This window comes from Anomalospiza imberbis, chromosome 11 (assembly GCF_031753505.1).
Source record: "Anomalospiza imberbis isolate Cuckoo-Finch-1a 21T00152 chromosome 11, ASM3175350v1, whole genome shotgun sequence".
Classification (NCBI taxonomy): domain Eukaryota; kingdom Metazoa; phylum Chordata; class Aves; order Passeriformes; family Viduidae; genus Anomalospiza; species Anomalospiza imberbis.
Genome location: NC_089691.1, coordinates 9667829 through 9685300, shown reverse-complemented (window position 1 = coordinate 9685300; position 17472 = coordinate 9667829). Strand labels below are relative to the sequence as shown.

Genomic DNA, 17472 nt, shown 5'->3' with positions numbered 1-17472 from the left:
GCCTTTAGAGCAGGAGGAGTAAGTTATAGGACAGTAGCTCTGATAAGTACCTCATAAAAGGGTATGTCTTTTCACCCATATCAAAAGAAGTTCATAAAGACTGATTTTGTAAATGATTTCATGATAATTGTAAAGAAAAAGGTTAAAATATTTTAGACCTGTTTCAACAATTTATTCAAAACATTATGTAGCTGCATGTCCTAGATTTCCAAGAAACCAAGTCTATAAGTTTTAAAGGAAAGCACAGTAGAATTATAGACTTATTGTTCTTATTGTTGAATCAGAATTCAACCTTATGTTTATTTGAAGAATAGCAAAAAAAATCTTCTGCAAGAGTAAATTATACTCAGTAGTTTCTTACTATATCAAAACCCACAACTTCTATTACTAATGAAACAAAAATAACATATATCATTATTAATGTTCCATTTCCATTATTCTAATGATTTCACAGAGTTATTGTTATAAAAAGTATACTACTGAAATTTACTTATGTTGAAATTTTGAAAGATAAATACTCTTATTTTACATTCACTGACCTTATTTCCACAGTCCTCCTGCCAAGTTTTTAAAAGTCACCAGTCACAGAAAAACAGCCCCACTGACTTAATTGCTCCAAAATCAGATGCAATACAAATCAATGGAAAGTAACTGCAAACATGTCAGTAAATAGTCAGCATGTCTGGATATGGTTTTGATAATACAGACATTTCTATAAATACCTTCTGAGCTGCACTAAATTTAACCTTAATGCATTGCTAAATGTATGGTGTTTCTAATGTTCAGGTTCATCCCATCCATGTCACATACTGACTCCTTATTTGACAGGGGATGTATGGCTTAGAACTTTTACTTTTCAAAAATACTTTTTCAGGAAAGATATGAAGTGCTGTGGCAGACATGGAGAAAATGCAAAGCATTTCATATGTTGCTAGCAGGTTTCCTCAGCTCTTCCCATAAATAGCAAAATCTTGGGGAAGAATAGAAAGAATATCCACATTCTCAGTTTTGAGCAGAAAATGTAAACTTTCTGCTTTAAAATTTACTTATTCAGTTGCTATTAGATACAGCATTTAAGTATTATGATTTTGATAATTTTTCTTTTGCAATCTATGCACTTATTCCCCCCACCTAAGTACTACAGGCATTATACAAAATGATCAGCACACATGGAGGAAGAAATAAAATTCAGCCTCCTACTGGGATGCTCCTGACATTAAGATTTCAGTATAAATATTAGAAGAGTGGCATTAACCTGCAGCTTACTAGGCCAACATGTCTAAGGAAATGTACTTGATTTTTCAAGGAATTTAACACCAAATCCTTCATTGTTCACATAATTGTTTTACTGTGCTACCACATATTTTTCAGTAACTACAGCATTTTAGTCAGGGATAGATTGTGCTCTGCATGCAAAGTACACTCATCAGAGGAAATTTAAATGTTGCTACGGAGAAGAGAGTCATAAAACAAAGATAAAACCTACAATTCTAGTTCTCTCTTTAAAAAGAATTCCTATAGATGACAGAAAGGAAAGAATTTAGCTTCTGTGAAATATGAAAAAGAGAACACACAGGAGCTGTAAAGGCATTGGAATTAAGAAATAGCAAAATAAAAAATTACATAGACTTAAGAACTTTGTAATAAAATGGCTCCACTCTTTGAAGATTTGATACCTTTTCTAAAATACATTAACTCCGTATTAATGCAAATGACTGAAGAATTCCTACAGCAGTCTAGGAATCTTGATTTTAAAATGAGAATCAACACAGAAAAGGATCTAAATATTTTCAACTTTTAAAGCAGTTATTAAAGTTATATCTGTCTGCTTCTGCTCTCTGATCTTCATGTGGAAATTAACAGAAAAAAAATCTATACTCATACATTCTGTGAGTCTGTGCCTGTGATTATTTTACTTGTATAAACTAACTGTTCTCTTTTTAATGAATGCAAAATATTTACAGGAAAGATTATACTTACACTAACCCAATTGATTACTTTAAATACAAAGTTTGGATAAAACTTAATTAATAAATATTTTTTTAAGAATTATGCTAATTGTACAGATAAGTCACATAACAACAAATCAAAGCAGCAGAAACAATTAATGAATCAAACACTTCTCAAGCATTCCACACACCATGGTAAAAATTTTGGCCTCATGCTTGTGTGTAAAGGGAGTGAGTCCTATTTTCATCTTTACACAATAACTAAATACTCCTAAGCATGAAATATTTGTCCACAGTTAATTCTGCTTATATGTGCAAACATATATTCTGTGTAAACATTACTAGATTTATATTTCCCTATAGAAATTACTGATAAACAATTCTCTTGTCTACTATGCAGAAGATATATCCTTCCTAATTAAAAACTGTGCAAACATTAATGCATGGAATTGGAATAATTTTTTAAATATAGACAACTCCAAAGAAAACTAGTGGTTGTAAGATACACATCACTTATATTAAGTGATACAATTTGCATTAAAATTTGTATATCTATTGTATACTCTTTTTATCTCTTACAAAAAAAAAAAAAGAAAGGGAGGAAGAGAAGGAAGGAAAAAGGAATCAGTCTCAGAAAATAGGTGCAAATACACACACTCATTCATTTGTTCATCTTACATCAAGGCCCTTCCACATTTGGAAAAAGGACAGGTTCTTTGACAGTCCTCCTAGAAACAAAAAAAAATCAATCCTTGATCATAAATCCTCTTAGGAGCCAGTCACACATCCTCTTTCTCTCTCAGTAAAATCAAAGGCAACCCAAGCAAGAGTCTCACACAATAACTATTAGAGTCAATGAGGATCCTGCAATGAGTTTAGTGGGGTTTTGATCTTGCACTATATTAATTCTCACTTGTTCTACATATCAATGAAAGACCAACATCTAAAGATGAAAGAAAATCATCTTTCTGAAGATAGATGAAAGTGTGCTGATCTAATGAATGTGTAAAGAAAGCCAGAATGTCTTCTAAAAATCAGGTTTATTAATTGTGTTTGTGATTTTTAGCATGTTACTCTGATTGTACTAAATGGGATTCTTCTTCTAGAAGAGATGTGTTGCTCTGTAGTCTGTTTTGCAATCATCCAACACAGTCTAAGAAGGGAATGGCTATAAGAACATGTATAGTTGAATTATGCCAAGCCATTGGTTTTTCTCCATCTTTTTTTCATAAAGTAATACCATTTCTTGTGTGTCCAGAGCACTGCTCAGTCAGAAGCAGAGGAAGGTGTATCCAGGCTCATTTTCCATTCCATTGCTCTGTCCCTCTCCCCTACTGTCATAAACAATCCGGGCCTTTCAGGGCTCTTAGAAACCCAAGGTAATTTCTCCTTTGCTGTATGGAGTTCACAGCCTCACAGGAGTGAAAGTTTTTACCGGGACAAAAGGTTTTTGTAACTTAGCATTGAAAGCTGGAATCAAGCACAATTCATACCAGACAGCTTTACCTTGTGGATCTTGCATTTAATAAAGAATTTTTGCTGACATTTACATGCAAATGGCATCATTTCAAGTTCCCAGCATTTTGGACTATGATCACAAAATGTGCAATGAGGAAACAGACAGGAAGTTACTTATGTCAAGCAGTTTCCTGTAGAAGCAAACATTTTCTTATTTGCAGGAGACACTGTTTATAGGTATGAAGACAAAAGTGAGCCATTATAAAGGTAACACAGAATTTTGTGCCACACATAAAGCAGGGTTAAGAATAAAAAAAAATTGCATTCTGTAAAAAAAACTGCCCTGTTATCAGAGGACTGACAGGACTTTACAATATTTAATTCAAGATTATTTTGCTTTCCTTTATCTTCATTTACGCTTTTTATTGTGGCAGCTGTTGATTCTTTTTTTTTTTTTTTTTTTTTTTTACTTTATGATGAAATCAATAAACCTGTAATTGAAAAAAAAATAGCTTTAGCTAATACCAGGGCAAAACAAGGCACCTGCAAAACTACTGTGAAATGTTTAGCACACAACACATGGGGAAAAGTAGAAAAATAACCGTTTGATTTCAAATGTCTGAAATTCAGCATACGTGACCAGAAAAATCAGGCATAGGGAAAAAAACCATCATCAATAAGGAGGATCTCATCAATAAGACTGTGTATACAATTAATCTATCTGCTTTTGCTAACTAGAGGACTAAATTGATCTTGTAAGAAATGAATCTGTGCTGCAAAATTTTCTAGGCATATCAAAGTGAAGGAAAATAGAGAGGTGTTTGGAGGAGGAGAGGTTGTAATTAATGGAACTTACTCTTTCTCTTACTTGCTTCAAGACAAATCCTTCCAAAAATGTTTTGAAATTAACCTTTTGATTCTAGAAGTTTGATGCAAAGACTGAAACCAGTACAAGGTTCTAAGTGCTGGAACTAATTATCATTTAGAATTAAAATATTGGACATTTTCAGAGGGAACAATCTGCTCAGCTGCCTAACAAATACAGCCAGAATAATCATTGTATTTTATTGGGTATTTTTTCTCCCCCATTAATTGCTTCTGAATGAGCAGAAATTTTGTACAGATTATGGATTCAGCTGGCACAAAACACCTTGAAGGCAATGTCAGTAAGCAATGGCCCAGAACTGCTCTGCATGGAGCAGGAGGCTGGAGGGCAGGACAAGATACAACCATAGGCTCGTAAGATCATTTGAGCTGATAAACAACAGGAGATGATTTCAAAGGAAGAAGTGCTGCACAAAACTCTTAGGATCATTTCCTTTGCTGAGAAGAAGAAATCCACAGATATGATAATAGTTCAAGGGCACCAGAAACCAGCAGGAAATGCAGCTTATGCACAACAATTAAATGAGAAGCTTCAAACCTTTCAAAAAGCTTCGTTCCCTTACAAATCATCTTTTCTCTCGTTTATCAATTAGCCTCTGAAAGGGCAAAATAAGGAAAAGAAGGAAAGAAGGAAAAAATATAATGTGCAAAAAGCAGCACATAAAAATACTACATGAAGGCCAGGCAGTGAGCTCAGGTAGATGTTGAAAAGTGCTGTTCTGCTTTGTCAGGGAAGAGGGATACTGCCAGAAACCAGGAACAAATCTCCATCAAAATTTTATCCAAGTTTTGTATAAAAATTTGAGAATCAAATGCCCAATATTGTATTTTTGAAATAAATTAATATTATGCTAAAATACTATGCTCTAATAGCAAGGTGACTACCATGTGGTTTCCAAATTAGGAACATGTGGTTTCAGGTTCACATGCCTAAGCAAGGCAACTGATTTTATTAGCTAACAGAGATGTACAAGATCAGAAGGCAGGTTTAAGTCTCTAACTATTGAAAGCATTATTTTTAAACTATATGATAAAAAAAGAAATTAAAAAAAATCTTAGAAAACACTCCATCATTTAATGTTGTGAAATCTCTTACTTGAATAAGCTCCAAATCCATAAATAGATTCTTTTTTCTATAAGATTTTTCTATCAAAAATTTTTTTCTATCAAATTTCTATCAATTTTTCTACCAAACACCTTAAACTAAGATTTTTGTTTTCATTTTTTAACTGACACAATTAATATGTGTTCTGGTTTACATCAGTGTAACTCCAGATACATAAGAGAGATACTACTGATTTACTAGAGAGTAAAATAAAAAGGAATAATCATCAATAAATGTAACCCATATGGAATACAAGCATATAGCTGACTTAGGTAGTTTTCTTTCACTTTTTTGGACAGTTTTATGGGATAGACCTGTCAACATAGAAATCTGAGGCCTTTATTATTACTCAGAGTTCATTGGCTGCAACAGAACAAAACAACATGAGAAAGCTCTGCAATTTGTGCTGGTTTTTCATATTAGCATACACTTTCTAATGTGCATGCTGCTGTAGTATTTATGTGCCACTACATAAAAGATAGTGTAAAAAAAAAAAAAAAAAAAAGAAAAATCCTGTTCCGTAAAAGAAGTGCTTAAATGCAATGGCCCTGTAGAGTCCTTGTGCTAGCTCTTACTAGAGAGTCCATGCACATTTTAATGATTTTCCTAGAAGTAGCAAATTTAAACTAATATTTAGGGTGAATGCATTTTCTTACCCCCAAAAACTGACATTAGGGCAGGTGAAATGGCTATTATGAATTCCAGAGAAAATACTTCTGAGTTCTAAACATTCTCCTGATGGCACTGATGTTTCTGAAGATCATTTACCAACTGGATAGATCATCTTTAAACTAATCTTTCATGGAAATTCCTGCTTGGAAAGATCTGATGTGACAAGGCCAAACACCTTGTTGTCAAGAGGCAAGAGCATCAGTAAGAAACATCTTATTATTCCTTCTAGAATTGAGTATATTTCTGAATAATTTCTCTGCAAATTACCAACTTCTAAGAAAGTCATTATCACACGATGATTGTGATAAACACAAACTTCAACATTTATGCTTATTGTGCATATGACTGAGTTGTATGTGAAAACTCCTGAAAAAAAAAGAGCTATAAATAACTAAAGACTTCCATATCTGCAGAACAATAGACAAAAGATAATCTTATTTCCTTTTATTCTCTGTTCTCTTTTTTTGCACTGAATTCTGCCACTGCAGCAAAGCTCAAACACTACCAATAATTTAATAAGCCTTTCTTATTATTGCAGGTTTTTACTCCAGCAGTGCAGATAAATTACATTTCATCTTCACTGCCTCCTTCCTTCCAGAAAGTCAAGGAATGATAAATATGAGATCAAAGGATGAGATTTAGTATATTATATAAATTCATTGCTTTCCTACATTAACATTTACCCTAAAATATCTGTTATGTGAAAACTAAAGAAAAAAACCACACCAGAAAAAGGTAATATATCTGACAAAATACCTATAATTTCCTTATAGTTAATTCAATTTCACTCAGAGTAAAGGCAGTAAAAGAAAATATGGGCAGTTATCAGTTGTGAATGTCTTTAAGTAATTTTCAATCAGGATAGACCTGTCCTCCTAAATGCTGGATTCACCATAGTACACAGGGATGTAGAAACAAATTCTATCTCTAGTTAGGATCTTATCACTTTTTGATCTTATTTCTATGTCACAACAAGACCAGAAAATTCCTTGTAAAGTAAGGTGGAAATGCAAAGCATGCTCTTAGTCAAAGGCACTGTAAGTCATTGGCAGATCCCAGCTGGAGATGGTCCCAAGCTGCTCTATCTCTAGTGTGTCTGCAAATGGGACCAACACCCTTTTGCCAGAAATACACCTGTTCATCAAATTCATCAGCAGAGCAATTCTTTATCATTTGTACACAGTAACTGGTGGGAGAACATCCAGCAGGTGAAACCTACTGACATTTGTAATTCTATGGTTTCTTACTCAAATACATCCAACCTGTTTTCATCTCAGAAGCCAGTTTCAATTATTTACCAGCAGTTCTGGCTAACCAGGGAGGACTCAGCTGACTGCAAGTTACAAAACATCACACCTCTCTAGAACTAGGGTCAATGAGGGAAAGCCTTTGACACTGTTTCCCACAGCATTCTCCTGAAGAAGCAGGCTGCTCATGGCTTGGACGAGTGCACTGTCTGCTGGATAAAAAAGTGGCTGGATGACTGTGCCCGGAGAGTGGTGGGTAATGAAAGTCCATCCAGCTGGCAGCTGGTCACCAGTGCTGTTCCCCTGGGATCAGTGCTAGGGCCATTCTTATTTAATGTCTTTATCAATGCTCTGGGTGAGGGGATGGAGGGCACCCTCAGTAAATTTGCAGATGACTCCAAGTTAGGTGGAAGTGTTGATCTGCTGGAGGGTAGGAGGGCTCTGCAGAGGGATCTGGACAGGCTGGGTCAATGGGCCAAGGCCAGTGGTGTGAGGTTCAACAAGGTAAAGATGGATCCTGCCTTTGGGTCACAACAACCCCCTGCAACTCCAGGCTGGGGGCAGAGTGGCTGGAAAGCTGCATGGCAGGAAAAGATCTGGGCATGCTGGTTGACAGCAGCTGAACATGAACCCAGCTGAGCCCAGGTGGCCAAGTAGGCCAGTGGCATCCTGGCTGTGTCAGCAATAGGGTGGCCAGCAGGAGCAGGGCAGTGATTGTCCCCCTGTACTGGGCACTGTTGAGGCCACAGCTCAAATCCTGGGTCAGTTTTGGGCTCCTCACTACACAAAGACATTGAGGTGCTGGAGTGTGTCCAGAGGAGGGCAAGGGAGCTGGGGAAGGGGCTGGAGCACAAGTCTCCTTGGCACTAGCAGGGGGTGTTTAGCCTGGAGAAGAGGAGGCTCAGGGGAACCTCATGGATCTGCAACACCTGAAAGGAGATTGTAGCCAGATGTGGGGGTCAGTCTCTTCTCCCAGGTGTAACAAGTGACAGGACAAGAGGAAGCAACTCAGGTTTCACCTGGAGAGGTTTAGATCAGATATGAGGAAAAATTTCTTCCTAATGGAATTCCATGAAATCAAGTTTAACCAAACACAAGCAAGAACTCCATGATTCTTGAGACCTAGAGACTTGTGTGGGAAATCTGTAGAAGTGGACACTACTCTTTGAAAGACCAATAATCAATTTTTGCATTGACCGACCCTGTCTTACTATGTCCTTTCATCCTCTGCCCTTTCTAAGCAACTGGTCATTCTTACCTATTACTTTCAATGTAAATTATATGAGGAAGGAATTGTTATTTAATTCTGTAATCATCCATCATCTACTGTGGCAGAACTTTGGTGATTTATTAAAATTGGCAGGTCATGATAATAATATCAGCAGTGGTCAGTGGCAAAATTGGAGTCAAAGTCAGTAATATGAAGAAGGAGAAAGTCCACATTAAAATGATCAGTACAACCTAAAACCAAGAGTGACCTTAGAAAAACAGTAAAAGACAGTGTGTATAGTTACAGGTTTCTGCAGGAAAGGAAGTGGAAAGAGAAGATAATTACATTGTACAAGAGCAAGCTGATATGGGTATTGGGAAACAGTTATTTTTTGAAAAAAATTATGATCAAGGAGGACAATTTTTTTCAACCATAATTTAGTTTAAATATCAGCACATGTAGTAAATGCAGATGTGGAAGAAGATTAGACAGGTGTCAAAGGACTTAAACATGGTAAAACTTAGATGTTTTCATTGGAAGTATTATTTAAAATAAAGAACTAAGTAGTAAAACAATCCTTTATCAAATACTGAGAATATTTCAGAAAGGGATGAGACTTTGTTTAAAGCAATATTTCTGTAGGAACTAATCTGACTCAAAATTAGATATTTAATCTCTCTTTCATCCAGTGATAAAAGATGAACAGAGACCAAGGTCAAACTGAAGTTACTCCCTCATATAAATAATAAAATACTAGAAAAGAGAATCTTTTGGCAATATATAACTAAAAGCCAAGATGTAACACTCCTGTAATTTCCCTTCAATGGTTTAACCTAATGCTTGTCTTATTTGCACCACACTGGGAGTAGAGCTGCTTAAGACCCGGCTTTGCTATGGCATTACAGCTGCTTCCTGATGTCGCAGGAAGATAAAAATAAATTCTATATAAACGCTTCCAAGTGCAAAGAACTGTAAAATGCATTTAAAGACATCAACTGCAAATCTCAAAGTTTGAAGAGAACAAATTGCATTCTGAATTTCTCATGTAAATGTACCGTATGAAAAATAATTATAATAGTAATCCGATTCAATGGAAATAAAGTAGTGTAATATTTATAGTCTGTGCCAGAGTTATAATGACTGTGGGGCGAGAAGTGAAGTGTCTCAGCATGTTCCACATGTTTTTAACACTGTTTCTAAAGGCTCTGGAGGCTATTAAATTTAATGAACCCATCTGCTATGAAATAGAGGTCCAAACATAATCAGTTTTCTCAGTGCCATGTAATACAGATGGCATTCCATGTTCCACGTCCCCAGCAGGAAATTTTATGTTCCTATTTAAGTGCAGGACTTTTGGTTTTGATGTTTTAAAAATCTTTTTGATGTATCACTTATAGCATTTTACAGTGTAAATACCATGTAGAGTAATACCCATGAAGAGTGTTAATTCATTAAACTAAGTATTGCTATTTCCTTACAACAGTTTTTCTGTGACTTTGACAACTACCAATTAGCTCTCTGTAGTAATATTCTTTATTTAGTGCAATCATTGGAAACTGCCCTAATACTGTAAGTTCCAGCATTAGCAGTGGAGAAAACAAACACGTCATTTATCAAAAGGAATTTCCTTCAAACAGCTGAAAGATACACATTCTTGTGTACATCATGTGTGCATAGGTGCTCCCTGTGGTGAAGCCTTGTTTGCATGCACTCTGTTCCCATGGAATAATCATTCTTATTTTAAGTGTACATATCCCCACTAGGTCCTTATGGGCTTTATTTCCCTGTGCATGCCCCAGTTTTGATTTCAGGGGTCTCAATTTGTCTGTTTTATTGGGACACACTACACCCAGGCTCTTGTATTGGTGTTTGAATGTGGGAATCAAGCACAAATATAAATGGCAGAAAACATTCCCTGCACTGATGAGCACCCTGCTGCTGAGCAGGAGTAAATCAGATGTTCATTTTCTAACATAAAAGAACAACATCCATTGTTGTTTTGAGCTGCATCTGACAGACAATTGGAGTGCATAAATTCAATTCAGTTTAGAGGTTCATTCATTGACTATCTCCAGAACTCATTCTGTTTTTTGACAGTTGACACAGATCTTACTGAATTTGAAACAGTTCATGTGTTTCATGATAATTCATTTATTCCAGATCCAGCAGTAAAACAAACAGATTAGAACTGTTTGGGAGAAAATGAGAGTACTTAATTAGAGCAACTGAAAATTTTGGGCCACGGAACTCATAAAAGCCTTGGCTCAAATGCTTTCTTTTTTATGAGATTGTCAATGAAGATTTCCACAGACAGTGCACCAATCACCAGCAAAAAGGAATATTGCACCTCCTGATAAATGTGTGCACAACCTGCTTCTACAGGTTTTCAAGTGTGTGCACAAGTAGCTGCATGGATCATCACTGTCAATGGCTCAAGCACTGTCCCAGATCTACGAGGTCCCAGTGCAGACACGTCAGACTGTCATTGCTGCAGCTCTGAACTGCAACTGTGTTCCCTTGGAAGCCTCAAGGTGAAATGGTCAGAACTGTTGTACTTTTCCAGGAAAATTAATCCAAACTGAAGTGGTGAATTGAAGGCATTTCCTGGGCTACTTTCTGCTTTTCTCCCATATCAGAACCTTCAAAAGACCACTGAGATCTGATCAAAAGAACCCTGAGATCTGTAGGAGACAAGGCAGAGTTTGAAGAACTTTATTTTATGAAAAATCCTACCTGGTGGAAGGCCTGATATCCATGCACGGGATTTTTCTTCCCTCAACCAATTCACTCAAATGTCAAAGCGAGAAAAGGGAATTCCCATGGGAATCTCAGGAGCACTTGGAGGTGATGATCCCCGATAAAAACTTGTAAATTCTTAGAGATTAAGAGATGCTGGCCACAAAGGGAAGCTTAGAGCATGTAACCAAATCCAAAGTGGGATTGGAAAAAAAAGAAACACAGATTTCTAGTTCTTAATATATTAAAAAAAAAAAGAAAAGTAAAATTACTGTGTGCAAATTTTCTATCTCAGCTGCTGATTAATGACACTTGCTGACATTCAGTTCTGCAGTGATTAGCAATATCTACTTACTTTAGGTGTGCCTGAACATTCTGAACACCCTGATGCATTTTAATGCCTACCAGTACTGCAATCTAGGAGTTATTTTTTGAAATTGAGGCTTGGGGAACTTTTACTGTTATAGAAATGCTAAATATACCCACTTATTATAATAGCACAATTAACTTGTGCCACCAAAATTACTTGAAGATATCTCTGGGAATAGAAGCTAGTGGAAATGGGGTACTATTTTATTTTTGTTACTTCATAAAAGCTCTTCTGTGCATTGAACACAAAGAAAACTGTAAGAAGGACTAAACAGCATTTTAACACCAGGATGTCCTGGATAGAAAAATATGCCTAGAGTAACAGTTTTCAATCTGCAGGACCTTCTCTTATAACTCTGTCCATATATATATATGTATAGTATCTCTCTCTGGAACTGCTTCATAATTCTCCTCTGTCAGAATTGTATCCTAGAATTTAAATTTTCATGCACAAAACATCTGGATTCTGATGTGACAGTTGAGAGGCATGAGCTTCTTATAATTGCTGCTGTATTTCTGCAAAGAACTTGGATCAGGGTAAAAAGTATGCCTACATAGTACTTGATTTTTTTTTAAGGATGAAGACTAATAAATTTAATTTTTTATCATATACATAATAATGTAATTGTAATACCCATCATAAGCATTTTAGAAATGGCTATTAAAGTCTTTACTTCAGTGAATCTATCTCAATTTACTGCCCCATAAGGAGTGATAAGGTTCTTGGTTGCCTTCCTAGGACAACATCAGTCTCTTAATCAGGAAATACTTTCAAATATTACCTCCTTCAAAAAAAGAAAGAAATTATGAAAATTTATTTATATTTACAAATACACTTATATACAACAGCAACTGTAGAATTGAACTAGAATTGAACTAAAAGCCATAATGGAATGTATGTCTGTGATAATGTGGGGATAATGCAAATGAAGAATCAACACATGGTACTCTGACACAGAAGGAAATTACAAAGAGCAAAAGCACTCACCATTCAGATTATGATGAGCCATGACCTTCAATGACTCAGAACATTCCTGCTTTAAATGGACTCTTAAATTCTGCAGCATCAGACAGTCATCTCAAAATATTCAGTGAATCTGTAATGTGCTCTTTCTAAGCAAAGAACTCCTCTGATTGGAAACTGAGCAGAGACAATGTGGGAATGTTTGCCTGAATCTGCTCCCTGCTGGAGACCAACAGCCTGAAGATGAACTCAAAGTTACATTAGATCCAGAGGATATATTCAGGTACACTTATGAGGAACAAATTCCAGCAGGAAGAGTTAACAAAGGTCCAAGTAGGTCCTTTGTTGATGACCTCTATATATTGCTGCACTTGAATATTTTAATGCCCAGCCTATATTTTTCCTTCCAAAATATTCACTTTTATTGACTTACTATAGATGCATGCTTAAAAGTCGTTGACAACTTTAAAACTATTGCCTCCCTGAAATACTATGATAGTTTTAGAATTCCTTTCTGCTTACATTTGAAAGCTATCACTTGGAAATCATTTTTTTAAGCATTTATTTGGTTATTTTATTTTCTGAACCATTACATGCTTGTGGGCCTTAGCAATGCTGAAGGACTGATATCAGATCCAACTGTGACCCATTTTGAGCAGAAAAGTTGTGTTGAGACTGTTCTGTAGGAATGATGTCCAGACCTCATTGTCTAGGTCCCATTTATCCCATCTACAACCTTTGGAGCTATTTCCTACAGCATTTCTGGGCTGTACAGCTGAACTGGAACAGGCAGGTAGAAAGACAATTTCTTCTCCTATTAAACTCCAAAATTAAGAATCTTCCACCTGACCCCTCACTCTTGACAGCCCAAAGACCCTTTCTTACAGAGTTCCATAGATCCAACTAAGCTCACCCACTTGTAATGTGTGTCAAACTGCTGAGTAGAGAAGTACAAAGGGAAAAGAGAACAAGTCTAAGGAAAGGTGTGGAATCTGGAATCAGAGGACTCACAAGACAGGAGGCTGGCTGGTACATATCACATACTTCAATTCCAACATTTTAGCCTGAAGGTATTGGCAGCACTTAGCTACTGGGCTATTACAAGACTCGCATTTCCAACTATGCTGAAGCTGACTTTAGAATTAGCCCAAGATAATCCTCTAAACACTGCTTCCCAGGTGAGTACTAAAACCAAGTACAACAAATTCAGCTCCCCACAGACCTAAATTCAAATTTTTTTCAGATATCTGTTGTTTGCCAAGAGCCAGTAACACTTCTTAAAATTGTATCACTCCTATGTCAAAAGTCCTGGTTTTAAAAGAAATGAGGCTTTACACAATGATAATCATATTTCCAACATGAAATCCTGGGTTTAAAGGAAATAAACACAACTAATTTTCTGATGAAGGGTAACTAAAAATGACCATAGGAGCTATCTGGTTACCTCTTCAGAAAGACAGGAAACACTGGGGAGAGAAAAAAGTCCAGGGACAGGAAAAAGGGAAGCATGGAGTCACCAGAGAGGCCTTGTCTCAGCTACTTTACATCAACCAGCAATCCTGACAGTGCCAAAGGACACAGCCCTGGCACACATAAAGATTGTTCCATGTCATGCTTTCTGCATATGACACCTTGCCAGAGATTCCCACTTCTATAAAGGTCGCATTTTTTCCAATAGTATGTGAAGCTCCTCCGCAGTGCCAAAGCCATGTTGAAGAGGCAGCTGAATGAAGATTTGGCAGACATCCTCTAACAGGAAAGGTGAACAGACGCAGGAATTAGATGCTTTGTTTGAGTAGCAAAAGTCTTCTGGGAGTATTCCTAAATGGTATCAAACACTTCTGCCTTTCACAGATGCCTTTGTCCTGCACAAATACTGGATGAGAACAGTCTAGGGTGACAGGGGAAGTATTTTCTATCCTAAGATTATTACTGTCCAGCTTCTTTCTGTCTGGATCCTAGAATGTTACAGCCTAATGTTGCTTGCTCAGAAGCAGCACAGCTGGCCAGTTAGCTCTGCTGTTTGGGGGAAGTATATTCCATGCTGTTAGGGCACAGTGACACTGAGTGCAACCATGTATATATAGCCCTGGGAATCTAACCCTGGCTGTTCCCACCCTGCTGGGTGATAAGAACATTTAAGCTATCTGGAAATACACTAATATTTTTAACTGGGAAAGGTCCAAGCAGCAGCCACATAAACTGTCTGTGAAAATCAACAAGTTATGGGATGGAGAGGATTATTTAAACAGCGCTTCCAATGTCAAAGCACTAGAGATGGCCAGGGAATCTGTCTCTGAAAATAGCATTCAGGCAGCTTTAGCTGAGGCAGAAGCAAGCCTGCTTTGGTAAAAGGTTGTCTTCATTTCTATTTTCAAGTTTTGTATTGCATATTTTGTATTATATACTCTAATTTTGCCTGTTTGGTTAGGGTTTCTGTTTTGTTTGGGGGTTTTTTTTTGGTTTTTTTTTTGGTGGTTTTTTTGTTTTTGTTTTTGTTTTTGTTTTTCTGTGGTTTTCAGGGTTTGTTTTGTTTTGTTTTTTTGTGATTTTTTGGGCATTTTTGTGGGATGAATGATGGAGGAGGGAGGAAAAAGGTAGCTTGCAAGTAAGCAGATTATGGCATTTTATTATTCAATCTTTTCTCACAGAATCCAACGCATTAGAGTCCTGAATGGAACTTTCATGCACTTAAAATTTACGTGTGCATGTATGTACATGAATGCAGGCATGCATATTTTTATGTGTGCGTGTTCACAGTGACATTAATTAGTTTAGTCAAGAGAGAAGAAAAATAAAGAGAAGAACCTGGAAGTGTTTTGACTGCATCAAAAGACCGTTTGGATTTAAGCAGTTCTATTATTCAAGACTGTAACAGCTCCATTGTCTTTGATTTTCTGGTGTTCTCAAGATTCCCTCTCTACACTCCCTCTAGTGTTCTTAAATTCACTTGCTTTTACTCACCTCTGCTGTATTCACTTAGCATTTCACACAACATTAAGTTGTTAATTTCCCTTAGCTTTTCCATAACCTACAGGAGAATCCCTGAAAGTTAGACTAATTTTTATGAATATTTTTCTCCCTGCAAAGATCGAGGAAATACAGATTAACAGGCAAAAGCAAGAGTAAAATGTCAAATTAATTCTGAAACAGCAATTTGCACTTTGTTGGTGGGTAGAGGGGATGACTTGGTATTGAGAAAGGAGGAAGATTTTGTTTACAATACTTTTAATGAATGATTCATAGGCAAAGAAAGAGAGTTGCACCAGGACACCACTTACCTGTGTCTTCCTGCTACTCTCTCTAGCAAACACACAAACTCCCTTGAACATTCACACACTGATTACTTCAAGAGTTAAAAAAAAAATAAAGTTAATGAGAACAAGATTCTCCTGGTCATCTCCCCATTTTGTGGGATGCCCAGAAGGCATAGTAATAAAACATATTTTCTGTTCGTTTCATCTTATGGCTCAATAAAAGAAAGAGAGCAAAGGGGAGACTGGATTAATAAATTATTTGAAAAAAGGAAACAGAGATAAGCTAATTCCTTCTAAAGCAATTAACTTTTTGTTTCTTCTTTATAACTCCAGTTTAAGTACTTATATTTCATTACCCATGGTCACAAATGAAGAATAGAAAAGGCCTAAACAATTGTGAAAATGAAATAAAAGTCTATTTCCAGGGTAGTTTTATATAGATTTTAGACTGAACCATCTGGAAGTAACACAGCCTCAAAACAAACAAAAGCCACCAAATACCAGAGTGAAGCTGATGAGATTCTCCCACCTTACCTATCAAGTAAAAATTTCAAACAGAAAGAAACATCTGTGTCATGAGTAATTTGTGATCTTCTAGCCATTATATTGAATATTTGGTATCTCCTATACTAAACAGTAGACATTTGTACAGACTCCTATGGATAATATACTAAGCAAAATATTTTTATTGGAACAAAGGAAATATGTTAAGCAAAAGAAAATAGATAAAACTCTATTTCAGACCAATCCATGAAAATGAACATTTACCTGCAAATCTGATGATTTACCACACATGCTACAGAAGTACCACAAGAGCTCAGTCACTGCATAATAGCAAGTTGTGCCTTAACTCTAATATTTCACAGGGATGTCAATTAAAATTAGATAATTATGACAATTATTTTAACATACCACCCACATCCAATACACTGCAAAAGGCAGAATCTTCTCAATATTCTTCCCCAAGATATCACAGTTGACCCCTGGATGTTGAATCACATTTCTACACTGAAACTATTGATTCTTGTCAGTCTGTGTCTTTATACCCACATACTCATTGACATGTTCTAAAACATGTAGAAAAAATGTTTACTCAATATAATCAGTATCTCTTCAATACCCATTTTTGATTAATATAAGAAATGTAGGTTTGGACATCATAAACTTCAAAATTATTCTGCAAGTCATGTTTGTTTCAGAATTTTCTATGTAATTACAATGTATAAACATCTACTAAAGTTCACTAATATTGAATTATTTGCTTGTAGCATAAAGGTATCAAGTCCCAATTCTTACACTGAATTAGCACATTCCAGCAACAGAAAGCAGATTTGTACCACAGTATTTCTGCTTTTCATGCAGTGCTGGCACTTACAGTGCTGTCAATGTATGCTTCAGTCCACACGACATCATGCTCCTGGTCAATGACCTTTGGTCGGCTGAGGACATGGAGATATTCCATAACGTTCTCCTGCACATCAGCCAGGGTAGAGATCTGAGTAAAAAAACCTGTGAAAACACACAATTCCAAGTTAAAAACCAGAGAGGACAAATAAAATAAGCTTTCAAGAATAAGTATGATGTGGTTTATGTCTGTCATGTTTTTTGCTTATTTCCAAA

At 36.2% G+C, this 17472-nt stretch overlaps 1 protein-coding gene across 3 annotated transcripts in view; it reads right to left on the bottom strand.

Annotated features, from left to right (window-relative positions):
* Positions 1 to 17472, bottom strand: part of CACNA2D3 (calcium voltage-gated channel auxiliary subunit alpha2delta 3) — a 390394-nt gene that overhangs the window by 118719 nt on the left and 254203 nt on the right. For all 3 annotated transcript variants that reach the window (XR_011003009.1, XM_068201787.1, XM_068201786.1), the window contains exon 13: positions 17228 to 17361. Coding sequence is in view for 2 of the 3 variants with exons in the window: in XM_068201787.1 (XP_068057888.1) it covers positions 17228 to 17361 (134 nt within the window). In the remaining variant the exon portion in view is untranslated. The remainder of the gene's footprint in view (positions 1 to 17227; positions 17362 to 17472) is intronic.